Below are 19,259 nucleotides of genomic sequence, written 5' to 3'. Positions count from 1 at the left end.
CCCAGAGCTCAACGCGCAGCTTGAACTCATGAAACGGGACATCGCGACCTGAGCCGAAATCAAGAGTCCGGTGCGGAACAGCCTGAGCCACCCAGGCACCCCCCACCCCCACCCCTGCAACTGAAACACTGTTACGCTTCAGCCCCTCGCTTGACCTGCCTTTCCGGAAAAAGCCCCACCAAGGGACCACAGGGCCATACCCGGAAGTAACATTTTCCCCGGTGAGCTGTTTAATAGCAATCCACGTACCCCACTGTGTCTTTCCACCCGGAGCTTTCCCCTGGGGGGTCTCCTGCCCCTGGCATGGGAGAGGGGGTGGGCATTTGGGGGACCCGGCACAGAGCCAGCTTTGGATCCTCTGTCCGCCCCCTCCCCTGCCCCTCCCCTACTTCGGACCCTCTGTCTCCCTCTGACTCTGCCCCTGCCCCACTTGGGTGCCCACGGGCTCTCTCTCTCAAAAATAAATAACCATTAAAAAAACCCAGCAAGGTGACGCAGAGGTGGGGATACCTTTTACTGAGTTTCCCTGGGGGTATTTATGAGGTCCGCAGTCAGGGAGCGTGGTCGCCTTCGTGCAGGCCGGCTGGCTGCAGGAATTCCCAGAAGAATTCCCAGAAGTCGCATCGCCGCCTCCCCTGTCCTAGGGCATCTGGCGTGAAAGTATGTGCGGGAGGAGGAGACACAGGTTCAAAGGGGATGAAGCCAGAGGCTACTCTGTGTCATTTTTCTGGAACGTTAGGAGGGTCTGTCCGCTTTCAAAATGAGACAAGTGGCTGTCACTTGCTCCCTCCCCCTAAATCAACATCCCTCCCCCCCACCTAGGCTTGGATTCGCACACATTGGTTCCTCTGCCTTAAGGAGGACCCCCTTCCGAGCAGTGTAAGCTTGGGGGGGGGGGCCCTGCAAGCTTCCGGGCCCCCTGCAGAACTCGATCTGAGTTCTGAGCCAGGACACTGTGCTACTTTGCGTTGGTGTCCCGCGTAAGTACACGGAGGACAATACATTGAAATGGCGCGGGGGTGGGGGGGGGGGGGCGGGGGGGAAGTACGTGTGTAAGTAGGTTACCCTGTCTGCTATGGATACTCTTGTTATATAAAGAGGGTTGGGGTCCACACAGATGAAAACTCGGAAACACAAGGGGCTGAGCCAACGATGAGCCACGAGCGTCCAGACCCCATGATTTCAATTATGGGAAGTTCAAGCACAGAAAGTAAGGTAGAAGGTGCTAGAAGGCAGGCGGCAGTTATCCTTGGGAGGAGGGGCTGACAGGGTGGGGGCAGATGGGAGTCTGGTGGCGGTATGCCTACCTTGCAAAATTCCTTGAGTTGTTGACCAAAGATCCGTGTTTTACTTTAACAAAGTATTCAGTGAACGAATAAACAAAACAGTAAAGGGGACGGGGTGGGGGTGGGGGGAAACCTTCCCATGAAAACACCTGTTTTAATTTTATTTTGTAACTATTTATTTATCTATTTACCTTAAAACCACGGTTGTTTCTTTTCAAATGTTTGTTTATTTTGGGGGGGGGAGCAAGCAGGGGAGCGTCAGAGAGAGAGAGAGAACCCCTGCTAATTTTGTTAAAAAATAAGGACAGTGGGGGGCGCCTGGGTGGCTCGGTCGGTTAAGCGTCTGACTTCGGCTCAGGTCATGATCTCACGGTCCGTGAGTTCGAGCCCCGCATCGGGCTCTGTGCTGACAGCTCAGAGCCTGGAGCCTGTTTCAGATTCTGTGTCTCCCTCTCTCTCTGCTCCTCCCCTGTTCATGCTCTGTCTCTCTCTGTCTCAAAAATAAATAAACGTTAAAAAAAAAAATTAAAAAAAAAAAATAAGGACAGTGGGAAAATATAATGCGTCAATAGACACAAAAATAATTAAAATGGAGCCCTGCATGCAATAAATCTGGGCGAGAATTACTGTTTGGGGGCTTTCTTAAGATTTTCGGGGCGCCTGGGTGGCTCGGTCGCTTGAGCGTCCGACTTCGGCTCAGGTCATGATCTCACAGTTCATGGGTTCAAGCCCCGCGTCGGGCTCTGTGCTGACAGCTCGGAGCCTGGAGCCTGCTTCGGATTCTGTGTCTCCCTCTCTCTCTGCTCCTCCCCTGCTCACACGCTGTCTCTCTCTCTCAAAAATAAATACAGATTTTTAAAAAATTTAAAAAAAGATTTTATTTATTTTTTTATTAATTTTTTTTAACGTTTTTTTATTTATTTTTGAGACAGAGAGAGACAGAGCGCGAACGGGGGAGGGGCAGAGAGAGAGGGAGGCACAGAATCGGAAGCAGGCTTCCAGGCTCTGAGCCGTCAGCCCAGAGCCCGACACGGGGCTCGAACTCGCGGACCGCGAGATCGTGACCTGAGCCGAAGTCGGACGCTCAACTGACTGAGCCACCCAGGCGCCCCGAGATTTTATTTTTTAAGTAGTAATCTCTACACCCAACACGGGGCTCAAACTCACAACCCTGAGATCCGGAGTCCTCCATCAGCCAGAGTCAGCCGGGCCCTCCTACAATTATCGTGGCCAGACACACAGTAAGCCCTCGGCACCTTTTAGTCACTTTACTGCTCAGTGATGACGTCATTTCCCCCCCAAAGGTTGAGTGTGGGTGTGGGCTTGGTGATGTCACTGGTTGCTAGGCAGATGAGCCCAATGAGTGGGCGCTCCGAGGTGGTCAGTTACCATCAGGCCGGCTGGGGGCCAAGTGCCTGGGCCTTGGCTCTCTCCGTGCCTTGGGCGGCGGATCTCACCTCCTGAGCCTCAGTGGCCTCATCTGTCAAATGAGGATAATGGTAATCTCTACCCCATGGTTTTAATCGCACCTGAGGATTCAAAGGGATAATCTAGGTTAAGCGCTTGGCTTCTGATAACCACTCCGGAAACGAGCTCCCTTTAGTGGGCAGTGCTATTTCAGTCTTTGGTCTGACAGCAACTTGGAGAAATTTCCTCCCCAGTTTATGCGACAGGAAAACGGATCCTGTGCCTGTCAGGAGTCCCTGAAACAGTCTGTGACTGCATACATGAATAAATATGAGGGTGTCCCCCTCCCCCAGACCTCCCCCCTCTCCCAGCGTTTACAACCTGCAAATCGAGGGTCGTCGCCCCACCCCAGGAGGCCCTGGGGGAACATGGTTGGTGCTCAGCCAGTATTTGACTAACTGAATGAATGTGGGGGTTCCTTCATTCATGTGAATGAAGGAAGGGATTTCCCTAGAAAAAAACGAAGTCAAGTCAAAGAGCTTCCCCCCCCCCCCCCTCCCGCCTCAGTGGTTCTCAGTACCCAGCCCTTCAAAAATCCCCTGTCGGGCCTTTAGAGATGCCCAAAGTCTGCTCTCTTTGCAGGCCTCTTTCCAAACCTCACGACCGTGCCCTCTGAGCCCAGAACAAGCGACCGCTCAATAAATGAATCAATCGGTATCCGATAAATAACTGAGGCATGAACGCGGTTGGGTTGGGATGTCCCTCCGTGTTACCACAGCTACAGATAAGAAAAGGAAGATTAGGAAGGGGAAGTGGTTTGGCCGAGACCATAAAGCAAGTTCCAGGCAGGGCTGGGATTTGAACCTCAGCCCTGCAGACGGTTTTCTGTTCCAGTCCCCCCTTCCCCACGCACCCCACCCTCCAGCCGAATCTCCCCAGCGCGCTGAGCATCATTCCCCCTTCCGGTCCTTTGGATCTGCCAGTCCTCCAGCCAAGACTTTGGTCCCCTGTCCTCGTCTGCGCTAGAGTGCAGAGGTCACGGAGCCCCCACCCGATTCCCGCGTGGCCGGACCTCACTGGGTGTCCTAGAACAGGTGCCGTGTGCCTTCTCTCCCAACCTTGTAAATCAAACCTGGCCCCGGTGTGACCTTTCCACTCGCTGGGTGACGAGCCCGCCGTGTCCCCACACCATGTGTCCCACACCAGGCACACAGCAGTGGCTCGATGGGAGCAGAGGCATGGGGGTAACTATCGAGCTGGGTCAGAGGCCTGCAGGAGAAACAGACAGTGGGGTCCACGGCCAACACGACGGGCAGCTGGTCAAGGACCCACTGAGCCTCCCAGAAGATGCCTGGCCTGCCCTGCTCCGGAGACCCCCCCCCCCCCCCACTCCCGGACACGAGAGTCTAATGGCCCAAGGCATCGGCCCTGAGGCCTTCTACCCCACCGTGTGCCAGGCGCTGGCCCTCCTTCTCTGTCCCCACTGCCCCCATCCAGCTCTGGTCTCCTCCTCGCCCCCCAGGCCCTCAACCCAGCCTCCTCAGTCTCGTGGCCTCCAGTCCCTCCCGCCTGCCCATCCCGCACCTGGCCGCAGCCCCTCAGCCGGGAACTCAATGCCCTGCATAGCCTGGGTCTGCCCATTTCTCTGCCCTCCTCAGACCTCTGACTTCCCTCTGCCTCCAGCAGGGGAGGAGGCGGGGGGTGGGGGGTGGGGGGCATTCATAAAGAAATTCTTTAATTTTTTAATTTTTTTAACATTTATTTATTTATTTATTATTGAGAGACAGAGCGTGAGCAGGGGAGGGGCAGAGAGAGAGAGAGGGAGACACAGAATCCGAAGCGGGCTCCAGGCTCCCGAGCGGTCAGCACAGAGCCCGACGCGGGGCTCGAACCCACACACCGTGAGATCCTGACCTGAGCCGAAGTCGGAGGCTCAACCGACTGAGCCACCCGGGGGGCCCCACTCATGAAGAAACGCTCAGCCGAGGACATACAGACTATCAGACTTCTAGAACCCCATGAAGCAGGTATTGAGAACATCACCTCATGCCAGAAGGAACGGAGGCCCAGAAAGGTTAACGCGTTTCCCTAAGGCCACACAGCCGCCTTCCTAGGTGGTCTCGGTAGGTACCTGTCAAGGCACCTTCACCCCTTCCCTCTGCCACGAGGCCACAGTACGTCCGTCACATTCAGTATTTTATCCCCGGTGCCTGGCACACGACCTGTGCCATGAGCACATCGGTCCCCAGCTCAGATCCCCCGGGGGGCGGGGTGCTTCGTCACCATCTCCAGGGGCAGCGACGGTGGGGAAGGCAGACAGGCTGAGGTTGGGTAACCTTGGATTTGAACTCAGGCTCCGCTACCAGCTAGCTCTGTGACCTTGAATAACCTCTCTGGGCTTCTGGACCAGGAGGAAGGATTAAAAGCCAGGGTCCCCGGGTCACCTCCTTGCTGATCTCGCTGCTTCCAGCGCACCACCCCGCCCCCCCCCACCCCCACCCCCACCCCCACCGTGGTCGGTTCTCAGAATTGGTTAGAAACTAACTAGGCTGGGGGCGCCTGGGTGGCTGGGTCGGTTAAGCGTCCGACTTCGGCTCAGGTTATGATCTCACGGTCCGTGAGTTCGAGCCCCGCGTCGGGCTCTGTGCTGACAGCTCAGAGCCTGGAGCCTGTTTCAGATTCTGTGTCTCCCTCTCTCTCTCTGACCCTCCCCTGTTCATGCTCTGTCTCTCTCTGTCTCAAAAATAAATAAACATTAAAAAAAAAATTAAAAAAAAAAAAAAAAAAGAAACTAACTAGGCTGTTGGCTCTCCTTTGTCAGAAACCCTCCCGGCCCTTCAGGCCCAGGCCTGCCCCACAGCCCTTGCACTGACTGATCTGTCTCCCATTCCGTGACTAGCACCCTCACCTCCTGCCTGTGCTCCAAGATCACCCCTGCACTTTGTCCCTGAGGCCTCGGCCACCTGCCCTGTTTACAGCTGAGCCTCCCCCTGCGTTGTTTTCTGGAGCCCTTGAGAGGCTCCCTCCCTCCCTCCCTCGAGGGTTTACGCCTTCCTTCTGGCGAGAAAGCTCCCGTGAGACTAGGGATTTTAGGTATTTGTTTTCTTTTGTTTCCCTGTCTCCATTCCCAGTGTATCCCAAGCACCCGAATACCCAGGGAAGCCCTTCAGTCAACATTCGTTGACGAAATAAACATAAGGCTGGGCGCCCCGGGGAGGCTCAGTGGGTTGGGCGTCTGACTTCGGCTGGGGTCATGATCTCGCGGTCCGTGAGTTCGGGCCCCGCGACGGGCTCTGTGCTGACAGCTCGGAGCCTGGAGCCTGTTTCGGATTCTGTGTCTCCCTCTCTCTCTAGCCCTCCCCTGCTCATGCTCTGTCTCTGAAAAATGAATAAACCTTAAAAAAAAATTTTTTTTTAAATAATGCTGAGAGCGCCCCCTTGGCACAGCGATCCCCACGACGTGATGCGCCTGAATTCATTTATTCCCTTCACAAAGCTAGGAGGTGGGTGGTATTTCTATCCCCATGTTACAGATGTGGAATGGAGGCACAGAGAGGCAAAGTCACTGGGCTGGTGTCACACAGCTACAGAGGGCAGAGCCGGGATTTGTACCCAAGCGGGTGTGGCCCCTAACCACCAAGGGCCATGAGGTAGCCCCCGAATTCGATTCTTTCCAGGTGTGCTCTTTCTGGGCAGGGGCTGTGGGGGGTTCGGGATGGGGGGGTGGTCAAGGAGACATGGGTTTGACCTCACATAACCTCTCTGAGTATGTCTTCACCTGCCTCCCCTTGGTCACGGGAGTATTTAACTCCTTGGGGAATATTATTATCATATTGTATTGCATTATATACTGTATGTTAAAATATCTCACTGAACTATACATCTTTTTTAGTTTAATTATTTATTTTGAGAGAGAGAGAGAAAGCACGAACAGGGGAGGGGCAGAGAGAGAGAATCCCAGGCAGGCTCTTTGCTGTCTGCACAGAGCCTGACACAGGGCTCGAACCCACGAACCTCGAGATAATGACCTGAGCCAAAGTCGGACTCCTAATTGACGGAGTCCCCCCAGGGGCCCCTCCCTGAACTATCTTAATGTAAGCAGATTTAAAAAAAATTTTTTTAATGTTTATTTATTTTTGAGACAGAGAGAGACAGAGCATGAACGGGGGAGGGTCAGAGAGAGAGAGGGAGACACAGAATCTGAAACAGGCTCCAGGCTCTGAGCTGTCAGCCCAGAGCCCGACGCGGGGCTCGAACCCACAGACCGTGAGATTGTGACCTGAGCCGAAGTCGGACGCTTAACCGACTGAGCCACCCAGGCACCCCAATGTAAGCAGATTTTAAAGCAGATTCTCTCTCGGGGAGCCTGGGGGGGGGGTGCTCTGTCGGTTAAGTGTCCGATTCTCAAGTTTCAGCTCAGGTCATGAGCTTGAGGTTTTGCGAGTTCGAGCCCCAGTTCGGGCTCTGTGCTGACAGTGTGGAGCCTGCTTGGGATTCTCTCTCTCTCTCTCTCTCTCTCTCTCTCTCTCTCTCTCTCTCTCTCCTTCTGTCTCTGGCCCTTCCCTGCTCCCACTGTCTGTCTCTCTCAAAAATAAATAAATAGGGGCGCCTGGGTGGCTCAGTCGGTTGAGCTTCTGACTTCGCCTCAGGTCATGATCTCATGGTCTGTGAGTTCGAGCCCCGCGGCGGGCTCTGTGCTGACAGCTCGGAGCCTGGAGCCTGCTTCGGATTGTGTGTCTCCCTCTCTCTCTGACCCTCCCCTGTTCATGCTCTCTCTCTGCCTCAAAAATAAATAAACGTAAAAAAAAAAATTAAAAAATAAATAAATAACCCCCCCCCCACATTTTATTTTATTTTATTTATTTATTTATTTATTTATTTATTTAATTTTAACGTTTATTTATTTTTGAGACAGAGAGAGACAGAGCATGAACGGGGGAGGGGCAGAGAGAGGGAGACACAGAATCTGAAACAGGCTTCAGGCTCTGAGCTGTCAGCACAGAGCCGGACGCGGGGCTCCAACTCACGGACCGCGAGATCATGACCTGAGCTGAAGTCGGCCGCTTAACCGACTGAGCCACCCAGGCGCCCCATCCCCCCCCCCCCATTTTAAAACGGCTTCTCTCCCTCTCCTGCGTGTTCACCCAAGAGCAACGAAGTCGTATGGTCACACCAATATCTGCACTCACACGTTTATAGCAACACTGTTCGCAATCGCCCCAAAGCGGGAACACCCCAGACGTCCTTCAGCAGGTGCGCAGGCAAACGGGGACGTCCACACTACGCGGCACTACTTGGCAAAGACGAGAAGCAGCCACTGAGAACGACCACCCATGCATGCGTCTCGAAGGTAGAATTCCACCTATGTGACCGTGGCCCCCGAAGACGTCCGCATCCCAGTCCCCAGAGCCTATGTGAGTGTGTTACATTTGCAGGGAAAGTGGGATCTTACAGCTGTGGTTACGGGAAGGGTTTCGAGATGGGGAGATTATTGGGGGCCGGGGAGGGGACCCTAAATGTGATCACAAGGGTCCTTCTAAAAGGGAGGCAGTGGGGGGGCTAAGAGAGAAGCCAGGATCACGGAAGCCGAAGGGAACGAGGAGAGAGCTTGCAAGAGGCGAGTGGCTGCATTTGGAGGCAGAAAAAGGACTCCAGAGCCAAAGACCACAGGAAGCCTGTCGGGGCTGGCACAGAAGGAGAATTCTCTCCCAAGAGCCTCCAGGAGGGACACGTTCCTGCCGACACGGGGATCTCCGCGCAGTGGCACCGAAGCCAGGCTTCTGACCCGCTCGCAGCCACAGGGGCGTGTGGTTAATCATCGCAACCAACAACGGGAAACCGACAGGACGTTTTCCAGAAGGCAAAGCTGTACAGAGACGAGATGTGGGCGAGGGGGTAGGAGTCGAGGTGGGGATGGGGCGGGGGGCGGTGAGGGCATTCAGGGATGCGGAGGGCGCGACCGCCAAGGGGGGATGGGACCCGTTCTGTACCCTGAGGCTGGTGATGGTTACACAAATCTATACAGGCGCTAAAATTCGTAAACCTAAACACGCCCCCCCCCCCAATCGACTTTACTGTATGATCTTCTTTTCTTTTCTTTCCTTAATGTTTACTTATTTTTTGAGAGAGAGAGACAGAGACAGAGCGAGAGAGGAGCAGGGGCAGAGAGACGGAGACGCAGAATCCGAAGCAGGCTCCAGGGTCTGAGCCATCAGCACAGACCCCGACGCGGGGCTCGAACTCACAAACCGTGAGATCATGACCTGAGCCGAAGGTGGAGGCTTAACTGATGGAACCACCCAGGCACCCCATCTTTTCTTTTTTTTAGTGCTCTCTACGCCGGATGTGGGGCTTGAACTCCCAACCCCGAGATCAGGAGCCCCACGCTCCAGTGACTGAGTCATCCAGGTGCCCCTGTATGTTTTTCAAGACGGCTCTCCATATCCCCGGAAGCGTTAGGCCTTCTTGCCCGAGACGGGGTCAAATTGCTCCATTCAGCCCGCGAGGATTTATTGAGCACCTACGGTATGCCAGAGGCTGGGGCACAGAGTAGGCGGACAAACAAACAAACAAACAAAAAGCCCTATTGTGGTGTGTGTTTGAGTGGACAAAAATGAACCCCAAACGTTTTAAACGTGGTGTATCGGACGGTGATGGGGGCAGGTGGGGTAGGCGGGGGGTTGGGGAGTGTGCGGGAAAGGCTGCGATTATATATAGATATATTTTAAGTGTATTTATTTGAGAGGCCTGGGAAGCAGTATGGGGGGGGAGCAGGAGGGCGGGGAACGGTGTGTGCAAAGCGCAGGAGAGAGAGGGGGCTGCTGGGATTTGGGGGGCTGCAGGGGCACCGCCCCCTTCCTGCGAGCGGCCCCACCCTTGAGGAATGCAATCGGGCCGCAGGATGCTTTTAACAGCCAGCCTGCCAGCCTGCTGACTCATGGCGGGGGCCTGTGACCAACCTGCCTTTCTCTGGGGGAGCCCTGCCAGACTCCCCGAGCCCGAGCTGGGTTCACCGTGCCTCATTCCCAGGGCACACCGTGCGGTCTCCAGCCCAGCCCCATGCCTTGGCCTGGGCCCTTCTCTGTGGCGGGTGCGCCTTTCCTCACCTCCCGAAGTTCCAGAAGCTTGGAGCCCATCTGGGCAAGCCTCCCCATCTCCTCTGGGCACCTCCTTCTCAGTGCCATGACTCACGCCTTGGCCGCAGTCCAGAGAGAAACCAGGCGCTTTTCACTTGCCCGCTCTTGGGGTTGGGGGGCGGGGGGGGATTATAGAGTCACCTCTTTGGGAGATCACTTGGCAACATTTTAATTATGCAGACCACCCCCTCTAAAGCAGGAGACAACCCCCCCCCCAGGCGCATTGTTATATTGTTATTCGGCTCAGCATCCTGTTTGCTTCTTTCACAGCCCTTTTCATACTTAGTAACTAATTTCTTTGGCTATGGACTTCTTAAAACCAGTCAGGCCCCACTAGTAGGGGAAGGAAGAGGGAGCGGAAATTCTCCTTCTCCCGTGTCCCACCTCCAAGAATCAGTGATGTAAAACATCGTGTATGAAAAGAAAATCCCACCGGGGCGCCTGGGTGGCTCAGTGGGTTAAGCGTCCGACTTTGGCTCAGGTCATGATCTCGTGGTTCATGAGTTCGAGCGCCGCGTCCCTGTCTGGCTCTGTTCGGACAGCTCGGAGCCTGGAGCCTGCTTCCGATTCTGTGTCTCCCCCTCTCCCTGCCCCTCCCCTGCTTGCACTCTGTCTCTGTCTCTCAGAAATAAACATTGGGGCGCCTGGGTGGCTCAGTCAGTTAAACATCCGACTTCGACTCAGGTCATGATCTCCAGGTACATGGGTTCGGGTCCCGCGTCGGGCTCTGTGCTGACAGCTCGGAGCCTGGAGCCCGCTTCGGATTCTGTGTCTCCCCCTCCTTCCACCCCTCCCCCGCTCATGCTCTGTCTCTCCTCTCTCAAAAATAAATGAACATTAAAAAAATTTAAAAAGGATTTAAAATAAATAAGTACATAAACATTAAAAAAAAAAAAGTTAAAAAAGAAAAGAAAATCCCATTAGGGCGGCTGGGTGGCTCAGTTGGTTAAGCATCCGGGACTCTTGATTTCGGCTCAGGTCAGGATCCCTGGGGTCATGGGATCCAGCCCTGTGACGGGGCTTTAGGCTGAGAAGATTCTCTCTCTTTCTCTACCCCTCCCCCTCCCAATAAAAAAAAATAAATAAAAGAATCCCGCGAGCACATTTGGGACCGGTTCCAATGAAACGTTCTCATGTGTGCCTCTTCCTTCAAAACGCATCACAAATAAGGACGGATAGTGGTTTGGGTCTGGGGTAGTTGTGAGACTAGAATTTTCCACGTCCTGGCTTCCGTACATCTTGAATTCTGAATTAAATCATAGTGGCAGTGACTGCTGTGTGCTGGCCACCCCCCCACCCCTGCCCTTGGCTCGTGGGACCAGAGACATCTCAGGGGACTTGGAAACCACCGGTGGAAGCACCTGACCCCAAACATGTGACCACATGGCCCGAAGCCCTTGGGGCTGGATGATGACCCCTCCTTGAAGTTCTACTGTGTTAAGCACCTCACGTGGGTGGGACTTGGGGGGGGGGCATTTAAGTCCGCCAGACTTGCTTAATGAGGCACATGCGTATTTGTCTTTCTCTTTAGAAAATCTGAGTGGAGGAGGTGGGGAGGGGCCACGTGGGTGGCTCAGTCTCTTGGTTTCAGCTCAGGTCACGCTCTCACGGCTTCGTGTGTTCGAGCCCCGTGTCAGGCTCTGTGCTGACAGCTCAGAGCCTGGAGCCTGTTTCGGATTCTGTGTCTCCCTCTCTCTGACCCTCCCCTGTTCATGCTCTATCTCTCCCTGTCTCAAAAATAAATAAAACGTTAAAAAAAAATTTTTTTTAGAAGCACAGGCAAACCATAGGCACAGGGTGAGCGCTCAGAGCTCGTCAGATTTCTTTTCCCTTTCCCCTCCTCCTCCCCCCTCCCCCTCCCCCTCTCCTCTCCTTCCAAAAAATACTGATTTCCTGTCTTACACAGTGCCCTGCACCTCGATCATTCTTTCAGGTTAATCTGCAGCCATGTCGTTCCGTTTATAGCTGCAGGCTCTGAGCCGTCAGCACAGAGCCCGACGGGGGGCTCGAACTCACGAACGGTGACACCGTGACCTGAGCCGAAGTCGGATGCTCAACCGACCGAGCCACCCAGGCGCCCCTCTTTTTTTTTTTTTTTTTTTTTTTAACGTTCATTCATTTTTGAGAGACAGAGAGAGACAGAACATGAGCGGGGAAGGGGCAGAAGAGGGAGACACTCAATCCGAGCAGGCTCCAGGCTCCGAGCCATCAGCACAGAGCCCGACGCAGGGCTGGAACTCGCGAACTGCGAGACCATGGCCTGACCCGAAGTCTCTCAACCGACTGAGCCCCGCCCCCAGGCACCCCAGAAATGTCTTAATCTTAAGGGAATTTTGACAAGCGCACATCCTCACGCAGTCCGAACTCCCATCAAGATATGCAAGGGTCCACGGCCCCAGAAAGTTTCCTCCTGTCTCTTCCTAATCTGTCCCCGCCCTTGCCCGAGTGGTGACCTCTGTCCTGCATTTACCTCATAAATTGAGCTGTCTGGTCTTGGCTGTTCTAGAACATTCATCTTATGGAATGCATTCTGGCACCTGCCTTCTTTGCTGAGCATAACGTCCTCGACATTCCCTGGTGTCTGCGTGTATATTCGAATTTTTTCCTTTTTTGCAGCTGAGTAGAATTCTACTGCATGAATCAATCACCGCGTGATTATCCATCCATCCCCCTGTTCACGGCTGTTTCTAGATCAGGCTGTTCTGCCTAAAGCTGTTGCAATGTCCTTGCCTACGTTCGCATTTCTTGGGGCAAACAACCAGGTATTTTCTCTCTCTCTCAAAAGAAATAAACTTAAAAACTTTTATATCAACTTTTAGGTAGTTTTTTAAAAACACGTGAGATACATCACTTTGATATATTACTTTTATAATAATTGTAAAGAAAAATCTAGCTAAAGAAATGAATCACTCCCTTCAAATTCTCAGAGCTCTTCGTACTGTATCCCCGGCTTCGTCCCTCAAGGGCCAGCAGACTCATGGCGCCCCCACCGGCCCCCACCTCTCCTAGGTCCCCACACCAGCACGACCGGTGTTGTTCTGTACCCACCATCGAGTTCTAATTGTTCCCTATATACTCTACGCTCCAGCACACCTCGGATGTCTGTGTGTGCTGCGCCTTTAGCCAGGGGCTCCTTTTGACTTCTCTCGCTCTCCTTTGTCTCTCTCCCTTGCAACATGCATCCAACGGAACTTTCTGTGATGATGGAAACAGCTCGCTCCGCGCCGGCCAGTATGACCTCCGCTTGTCTGCGTGTGGCTCCTGAGCCCTTGAAATGCGGCCGTGATAACAGGGGCCCTTTTAGTTCTATTTAATTAGTATTGATTTCAACCGCAACCCTGACACTTTACTCGGTTGTGAGAAAACTTTTTAGGCAGGTTTGGAACAACTCGGGCCTGGGAATTGACTTTTCGTAGCTGTAACGGGGTGAGGTCTATTTTTGTTTTTAATGTTTATTAAACGTGTTTATTTTTTATTCAATTGTTTATTTAATTTTTTTAAATGTTTATTTATTTATTTCTTTGAGAGACAGAGAGAGGCAGAGCGTGAGTAAGAGAGGGGCATAGAGAGAGAGAGACACAGAATACGAAGCAGGCTCCAGGCTCTGAGCCGTCGGCACAGAGCCCGACGCGGGGCTCGAACTCACAGAGCGCGAGATCATGACCTGAGCTGAAGTCCGGCAGCTTAACCGACTGAGCCACCCAGGGGGGGCCCCACGGGGCGAGAGCTACATGCCCATCAAGTCTTTCTGATGGGAGTTTGGCATCTCCTTGGAGAAAAAAACCCGCTCAGCCTCAGAGACTTAGTATGAAAAGAAGAATGGAAAATATTTCATCCATAGTTTGTTCTATCGGTTACATGTTGAAATGGTAACATCTCAGATATAGCGGGTTAAATAAAATACAAAACTGAAATTAAGCGGGCTAAATAAAATACAAAATTGAAATTAGTTTTGCCGGTGTCTTTTGCCCCCTTTTTTTTTTTTAACGTGGCTACTAGAAAATGTTTGCCTGGGGGTTCACGCTGTGCATCTGTGGGACAGCGTTGGTCTGGAGGGTGGACAGACCACAGACTCATTGGTCCCGTGTGGGTGACAGCCTGTTCTTTCCCTCTGAGGTCCCCTCTGGGGGGCTTGGGGGGGAGGCCCTGGGAGCAAAGCTCAGATGTGCGAGTCCTCTCTGGGCCTCAGTTTGCCCACCTGTAAAATGGGAATCCTCACATCGGCCGCCTCACAGGGCTGTTGTGAGGTTGGAGGGAGGTGACCCACACAAAGCCCTCAACTGGCCTGGCGCACGGGGAATGCTCTGGAAGGCTGTAATTATTACCGTTCTTCACCCAGACCCCACCCTTCCTGGCACCTGAGTTCCTGGCTCAGGAGGGGTCACAGGATTTGGAGAAGGAGGAGAGAAAACCGCAGAAACCCTGACTCAGCAGAGAGCGCCCGGGTCTGACCCGTCCCCAGGCATCACCCCCTCTGCACCCATTTCGCAGACGCGCAGCTCCAAGCGCCCCCGTCCGCCCCGCGGGTCCCAGCCAGCGAGCCATGTGGCACCTCCTTGTCCGCTGTAGCCAAGTCGTCTGGTTCAGGCCTCACCGGCAACACCAGCATCTCCCTCCTTGCCTCGGCATTCAATGCTACCAAGGGCCCGCTGGGCACCGCTCTCCCTCCCATCTTCCGCAAACTGGGCTGCTCAGTTCTTTCCAAGTGGGTCCTCGGATGCTCCCATTTTCCGGCCCCTAAAGAGCACGTGGGAGTCTGGGGAGGGGGGTGGCTGTGAGCATCTCCCAAGGCACCTTCTTTATTCGCGGTGGCCCGGAGACCCCTCCCCTCTCTGCCCAAATCTGAGGCCCAGATTCCACCCAGGCGACAAGGCCCAATGTCTTACTGTTTATTGCTCGGGACCTTTTTATTAGCGGGCCCCTTCTCCTTGGGCCAAGCAGCTCTGGGGACCGGCAGGGCTCTAGCCATAAAAGCTTTGGGGTGGCTCAGCCCTCCCCAGGGAAGGAGAGGGCGGGATTGTAAAACCTGGCCTGGGGACCTCAGCCATAAAGAGGCAGAGATCAGAAAGGGCCTTGCACGAGGCTCTCCAAGATCAGAGGGAGGGAGGGGTGGTAACCACAGGTCCAAATGCCTGCTTGGCTTCCCCTGGCCTTGACCCCCTCCAGGAGGGGCTGGCCCAGAAATGTGGCGGAGCACAGGAGGCGGCCTACTAAGCCTCCGGTCTGGGCTGGGGCCCGCTTCCCCTTCCTCGTCTTGCTCATCCCAGCCAGGGCCTGCGAGTCGGGCAGGCTCGGTTCAAATCCTGGCTACACCCTACTTGACAGCTGTGTGACCTCGGGCAGCTTGCTCAACCTCTCTGGGCCTCCGGTGTCTCAACCATAAACGGGATGATAAGAGCTAGTCATCTGCGCGGGTTAATCTCACTTGTTGTGAAGGCGAAGCGGCTGAATGTGTGGCAGGCACCCGGTGCGGTGAGCGCATAAGCAAGGGCGAAAAGGGACGAACGTCCCCTGGGCCTGTGTCGCCTTGGGCGCCACGGACCGTAAGCTGAACATAAACTGCCCACGCGTCCTGCCTGCCTCCCGCTTTTAACATTTCCCTTGGCAAATTCTTATTTTGCCCTCGGGACCCCCCTTTTGGTACACGGGACGCCCACACAATTTATAAGGCTTGATTTCTAACAAACCCCGTGAACGAGAACATTCTGAGCAGCGTTGCCTTGCGGGTGTCTCTGGGCTCCTCAACCGCTATCCCGATGAAATCCTTGTCCATTGCTTTTGGTTTTTTGGTTTTAGTTCTTTTAAATGTTTATTTTATTCGGGGGTGGGGGGAGGGGCAGAGAGAGAGAGAGAGAGAGAGAGAGGGAGACACGGAATCCGAAGCCGGCCAGGCTCCCAACCCTCAACCCAGAGCCCGACGCGGGGCTCGAACCCACGAACCCGCGAGATCATGACCTGAGCTGAGGTCGGATGCGGCTGCTCAACGGACTGAGCCCCGCCCCTGCCGTCCCCCGTGGCTCGCTTTTTTAAAGAGACTTTTGTCCTGAGTGCCTGTACTCCGACGGCGAGATATTGGCTTTTTGGGCTTGGGGGGGTTGGTAAAAAAAAATGGAATCACGCTGCAGCTGGCGACCTGTGATTCGTTCCTTTCGCTGGACATGAAGAGCCACTCATGGGGCGGCTGCGTAACAAGGGTCCCCATGGGAATGTCCCCACTGCCCTTTGCTCCCCTGTGATCCAGACTTGCCTGCTGTCTGCCCCTCCTCTCCCCTGCTCACCCGCCTTCTGGTCCTGCCTCATCCTTGCTCAGGGCTTGCCTCATCTTTCCTCCATTCACTCCTTGACATCCTTCTCAGAGACCTGCTGGGGCCCCGGGGTGGCCCAACTCTGTCCCTACCCGCGAACTGTCCACGGTTTGATGCGTGGGATGCCTTTGAAGCTGGAAGTGTGGTCAGGGACCAAGGATCCGAAATTGGGTGAGAAAGACTTTGCGGGAGAGAGGTCGTCCCGGGGAAAAGGAATGTTTGGATACATGCAAAGGCCTGAAGGTGGGAGGTCCAGGCCCCGAGAGCGGGTGTGGTGGCAACCAGGTGGGGCTCAGGCACTGAGGAAGGTGGGGACTGTGCGGAGAGGAGCTCCCACGGAAGAAGCAGGGCGAGCGGCGAGACCCCAGCCCTACTCCCCCATTTTACAGCCAGCTCCGTCTTGATCTCTAGTAAGTATTTCTGCTCCGGAGTAGGATTTCTCTGGGACAGAGCAATCTCTGTCTTAAACGTTTTAGAAACCATCAGGATGGGCGCTAGGGAGCCACAGAGGGAACTTGAGCTGGGGATGGCTACGGGTGGATTTGGAGATGAGAAAAGACTTCTCCGGGAATCCTCAGAGGAAACGAACATGCAAAGGCACTGGGGCAGAGAAGGCGAGGCATGTGGCCAGGGAATGTGAAGTCCTGGGGTACAGGCAGGAGGCCTGACCACCAGGGCCCAGAAAACCTTGGGACTGGGGGGAGAGGAGGGGCAGCTCTGGGAAGGACCGGAGACAGGGAGGCTGGGGTGAGGCTGGGGGTGGTGGGAGAGGAGGCGTGGGGGGGACAGGCAGAAGGAGGGTGTGGGTGGAGGGTCCAGCGACAGGACGGTGGGGCTGGACGCTGACACGCCTGCGGGAGGGAACAGCAAAGCCTGGGGTGACCGGGACCCACGTGGACATCCCCCAGATGGAAACCCAGGAGGAGGCACGATTCCGGGGAGCCCCTGAGCCCCCACCCCACGCTGCGGATGGTGTGTGTCTTAGCAGCCCGGGAGGGGCCCAGAGGGGATGGTAGGGGCCCCTGGGAGACACAGCCCTCTGGGCCCAGGGCTTCCAGAAGCTCAGAGAAGAAAGTCCGAGGGGCTAAAGGCACTCACTCGGGCCTACACATGGCTCACGGGCGACGGTTCGTGACCCCCACTTTTCAGACGGGGACCCTGAGGCTCAGGAGGGCACGTGACTGGATCAAGGTCACGCACTGAGCGAGGGCTGGCCATCTGCCGGCCCTCTGGCTGTGGGGGAGCACAGAGGAGGGAGGCTCCCAGTTGGAGGGAAGCCTGGGGCTCTCCGGCGGGAGACAGGGCAGAAAGCCAGAGGGCCAGGAGAAAGGGACAGGAGAATGCGGAGCAGAAAATGCCAGGCCTTCCCGGAGCAGGGCGGGGACAGCCCGGAGCACCTCAGCCCCTCAGCCCCGGAGACACACAGCCCAGAGCCCCTGGGAGCCTTGTCTACATCACACAGCTCTCAGAGTTCAAGTGCTGGGACCCCTGGAGCCCGGGGAAGCTCCTGGCTGAGGGCAGGGAGGGCAGGGGAGGGGAGGGCAGGGGAGGGGCCCAACACTGCAGCCTGGGGTGGCTGGAGGGGCCCAGAAGGCCAGCAGACAGACTCGCCTGGCCCGCCCACCTGGCCTGCCGGAGAGTGAGATATCAGGGGTCGGAGATCATGTAGGCAGAGCACCTTGTGATCTCGGGCTGGCTGCCTGCCCTCTCTGAGCCTCCACTCGCTCATCTGAAGATGGGGCCACGGGCAGGGGCCGCGGAGGGAGGGGGGGTGTCGCCAAGGCTGTGGAGGACGGGAGGAACCGCAGACTCCGGGGGCAGACCGATGGGGTTCGGGTTTGCTTCCGGCCGCCCCATCACGGCCGTGGCACTTTCCCTCTCAGCCTCAGTTTCCCCATCCGGAAAGCGGGTACCGGACGAGTGTCCGACTCACCCCCGGGAACAGAGGAGTCATGCTCCGGAGGTGGGGAGGGCTGTGCCCTGACCTCTGCCTCGAGGGCCGGGCCGAGGAGCCCAGGGCCCATCCTCCCGCCCTCCAAGCTCCCCGCCTGGGGACCCGGGGACCCGGGGACCCGGGGACAAGGGCTCTGGCTCTGGGACCCAGCTGCATCCCAGACCCCGCCCACCCCTGCCGTCTGTCTCCCACCTCCCCCAAACAGAGCAGGGACCACATCCTGAGCCCCTGTGAGGGGCAACACCCCCATCTGAGGGTCCCTCGGGGTGTCCGGGAGGAAAAGGCGACAACAGACCCTCCTGTGTCCTGACCGTTTGCTCTGAGCCAAATCCCTGCCCTCGCCCAGCCCCGCATCAGGAAGACGCCTTCGAAAGAGAGACAAACTGAGGCCCCGCAGCGGTCAGGGCCACCTCACAGGTCCCAGCCGCTAACTCGGCACAGCCCGTGCCCCACTCCCTTCCAGGAGGGACCTGCATCCCAGGGTGGAAGGGCCAGCTGGGTCCCGCCAGGCCAGGCCGGAGGCAGCAGGAGCCTGGCAGCCACCGGGGCGAAACGGACCTGTGGCTCTCCCCCCAGGCCACCTCCTCCAGGCGGCGGGGTGGAGGGGGGATCTCCTGGCTCGCGCCCGGCTCTGGGCCTCACCTGATGTCCGAGATGTCCTCAGGGACGTCCCACAGGGCCGGGATCCGGGGCTCCGCGGGCCCGTCCATGGCAGGCGGCGGGTGAGGGCGGGGAGGGGAGGACGCGCAGGGAGCCGGCGGCGCGCGGGGACCGGGTATGTGCAGCGGTGACGCCTGCCACCCGGGGCGTCCGCCAGGTGCCTACCTCCGCGCCCAAGGGGAGGGGCAGCACCCAGCCGGTTCTCCAAGCTGCTACCCACGCCTCCGACAGCGGGGAGAGGCTGGGAGAGAGCCGCCCTTCTCCGAGGGTGGGGAGGGGAGGAGGGTGATGGGCACATCTGAGGAATGTCGCCCGTGGCGTGGCGGGGCTGGGGGGGGGGGGGAAGGGGCGGGGTGGGGGGCAGAGTCCGAGGCCTAAGTCTAGCGCCACAAGGGAACCTCCCCTGCTGGTGGTTCTGGGCATACCTCTCTGGAGCCTCGGTTCGCTACCGTGACAAAAAGGCCAGTCCCATCGCAGAGAGTTCATTCATTCATCCACACTTGCATTCATT

At 56.2% G+C, this 19,259-nt stretch overlaps 1 protein-coding gene across 2 annotated transcripts in view; it reads right to left on the bottom strand.

Annotated features, from left to right (window-relative positions):
* Window positions 1-18,931, bottom strand: part of SULT2B1 (sulfotransferase family 2B member 1) — a 31,948-nt gene extending 13,017 nt beyond the window's left edge. Inside the window, exon 1 of one of the 2 annotated variants that reach the window (XM_019425807.2) lies at window positions 18,731-18,931. In XM_019425807.2, the coding sequence (XP_019281352.1) occupies window positions 18,731-18,798 (68 nt within the window). In that variant the 5' untranslated portion in view covers window positions 18,799-18,931. Of the gene's footprint in view, window positions 1-510; window positions 762-18,730 lie in introns of those variants that run through there. The other variant, XM_019425808.2, reaches the window with a different exon arrangement.
* Between the last annotated feature and the right edge of the window lie 328 nt (window positions 18,932-19,259).

Source organism: Panthera pardus, unplaced genomic scaffold, assembly GCF_024362965.1.
Source record: "Panthera pardus isolate Hobbes unplaced genomic scaffold, ASM2436296v1 HiC_scaffold_18, whole genome shotgun sequence".
Taxonomy (NCBI): Eukaryota; Metazoa; Chordata; class Mammalia; order Carnivora; family Felidae; genus Panthera; species Panthera pardus.
Note: the sequence above shows the minus strand (reverse complement) of the source record. Positions and strands in the feature narration are given on the sequence as shown.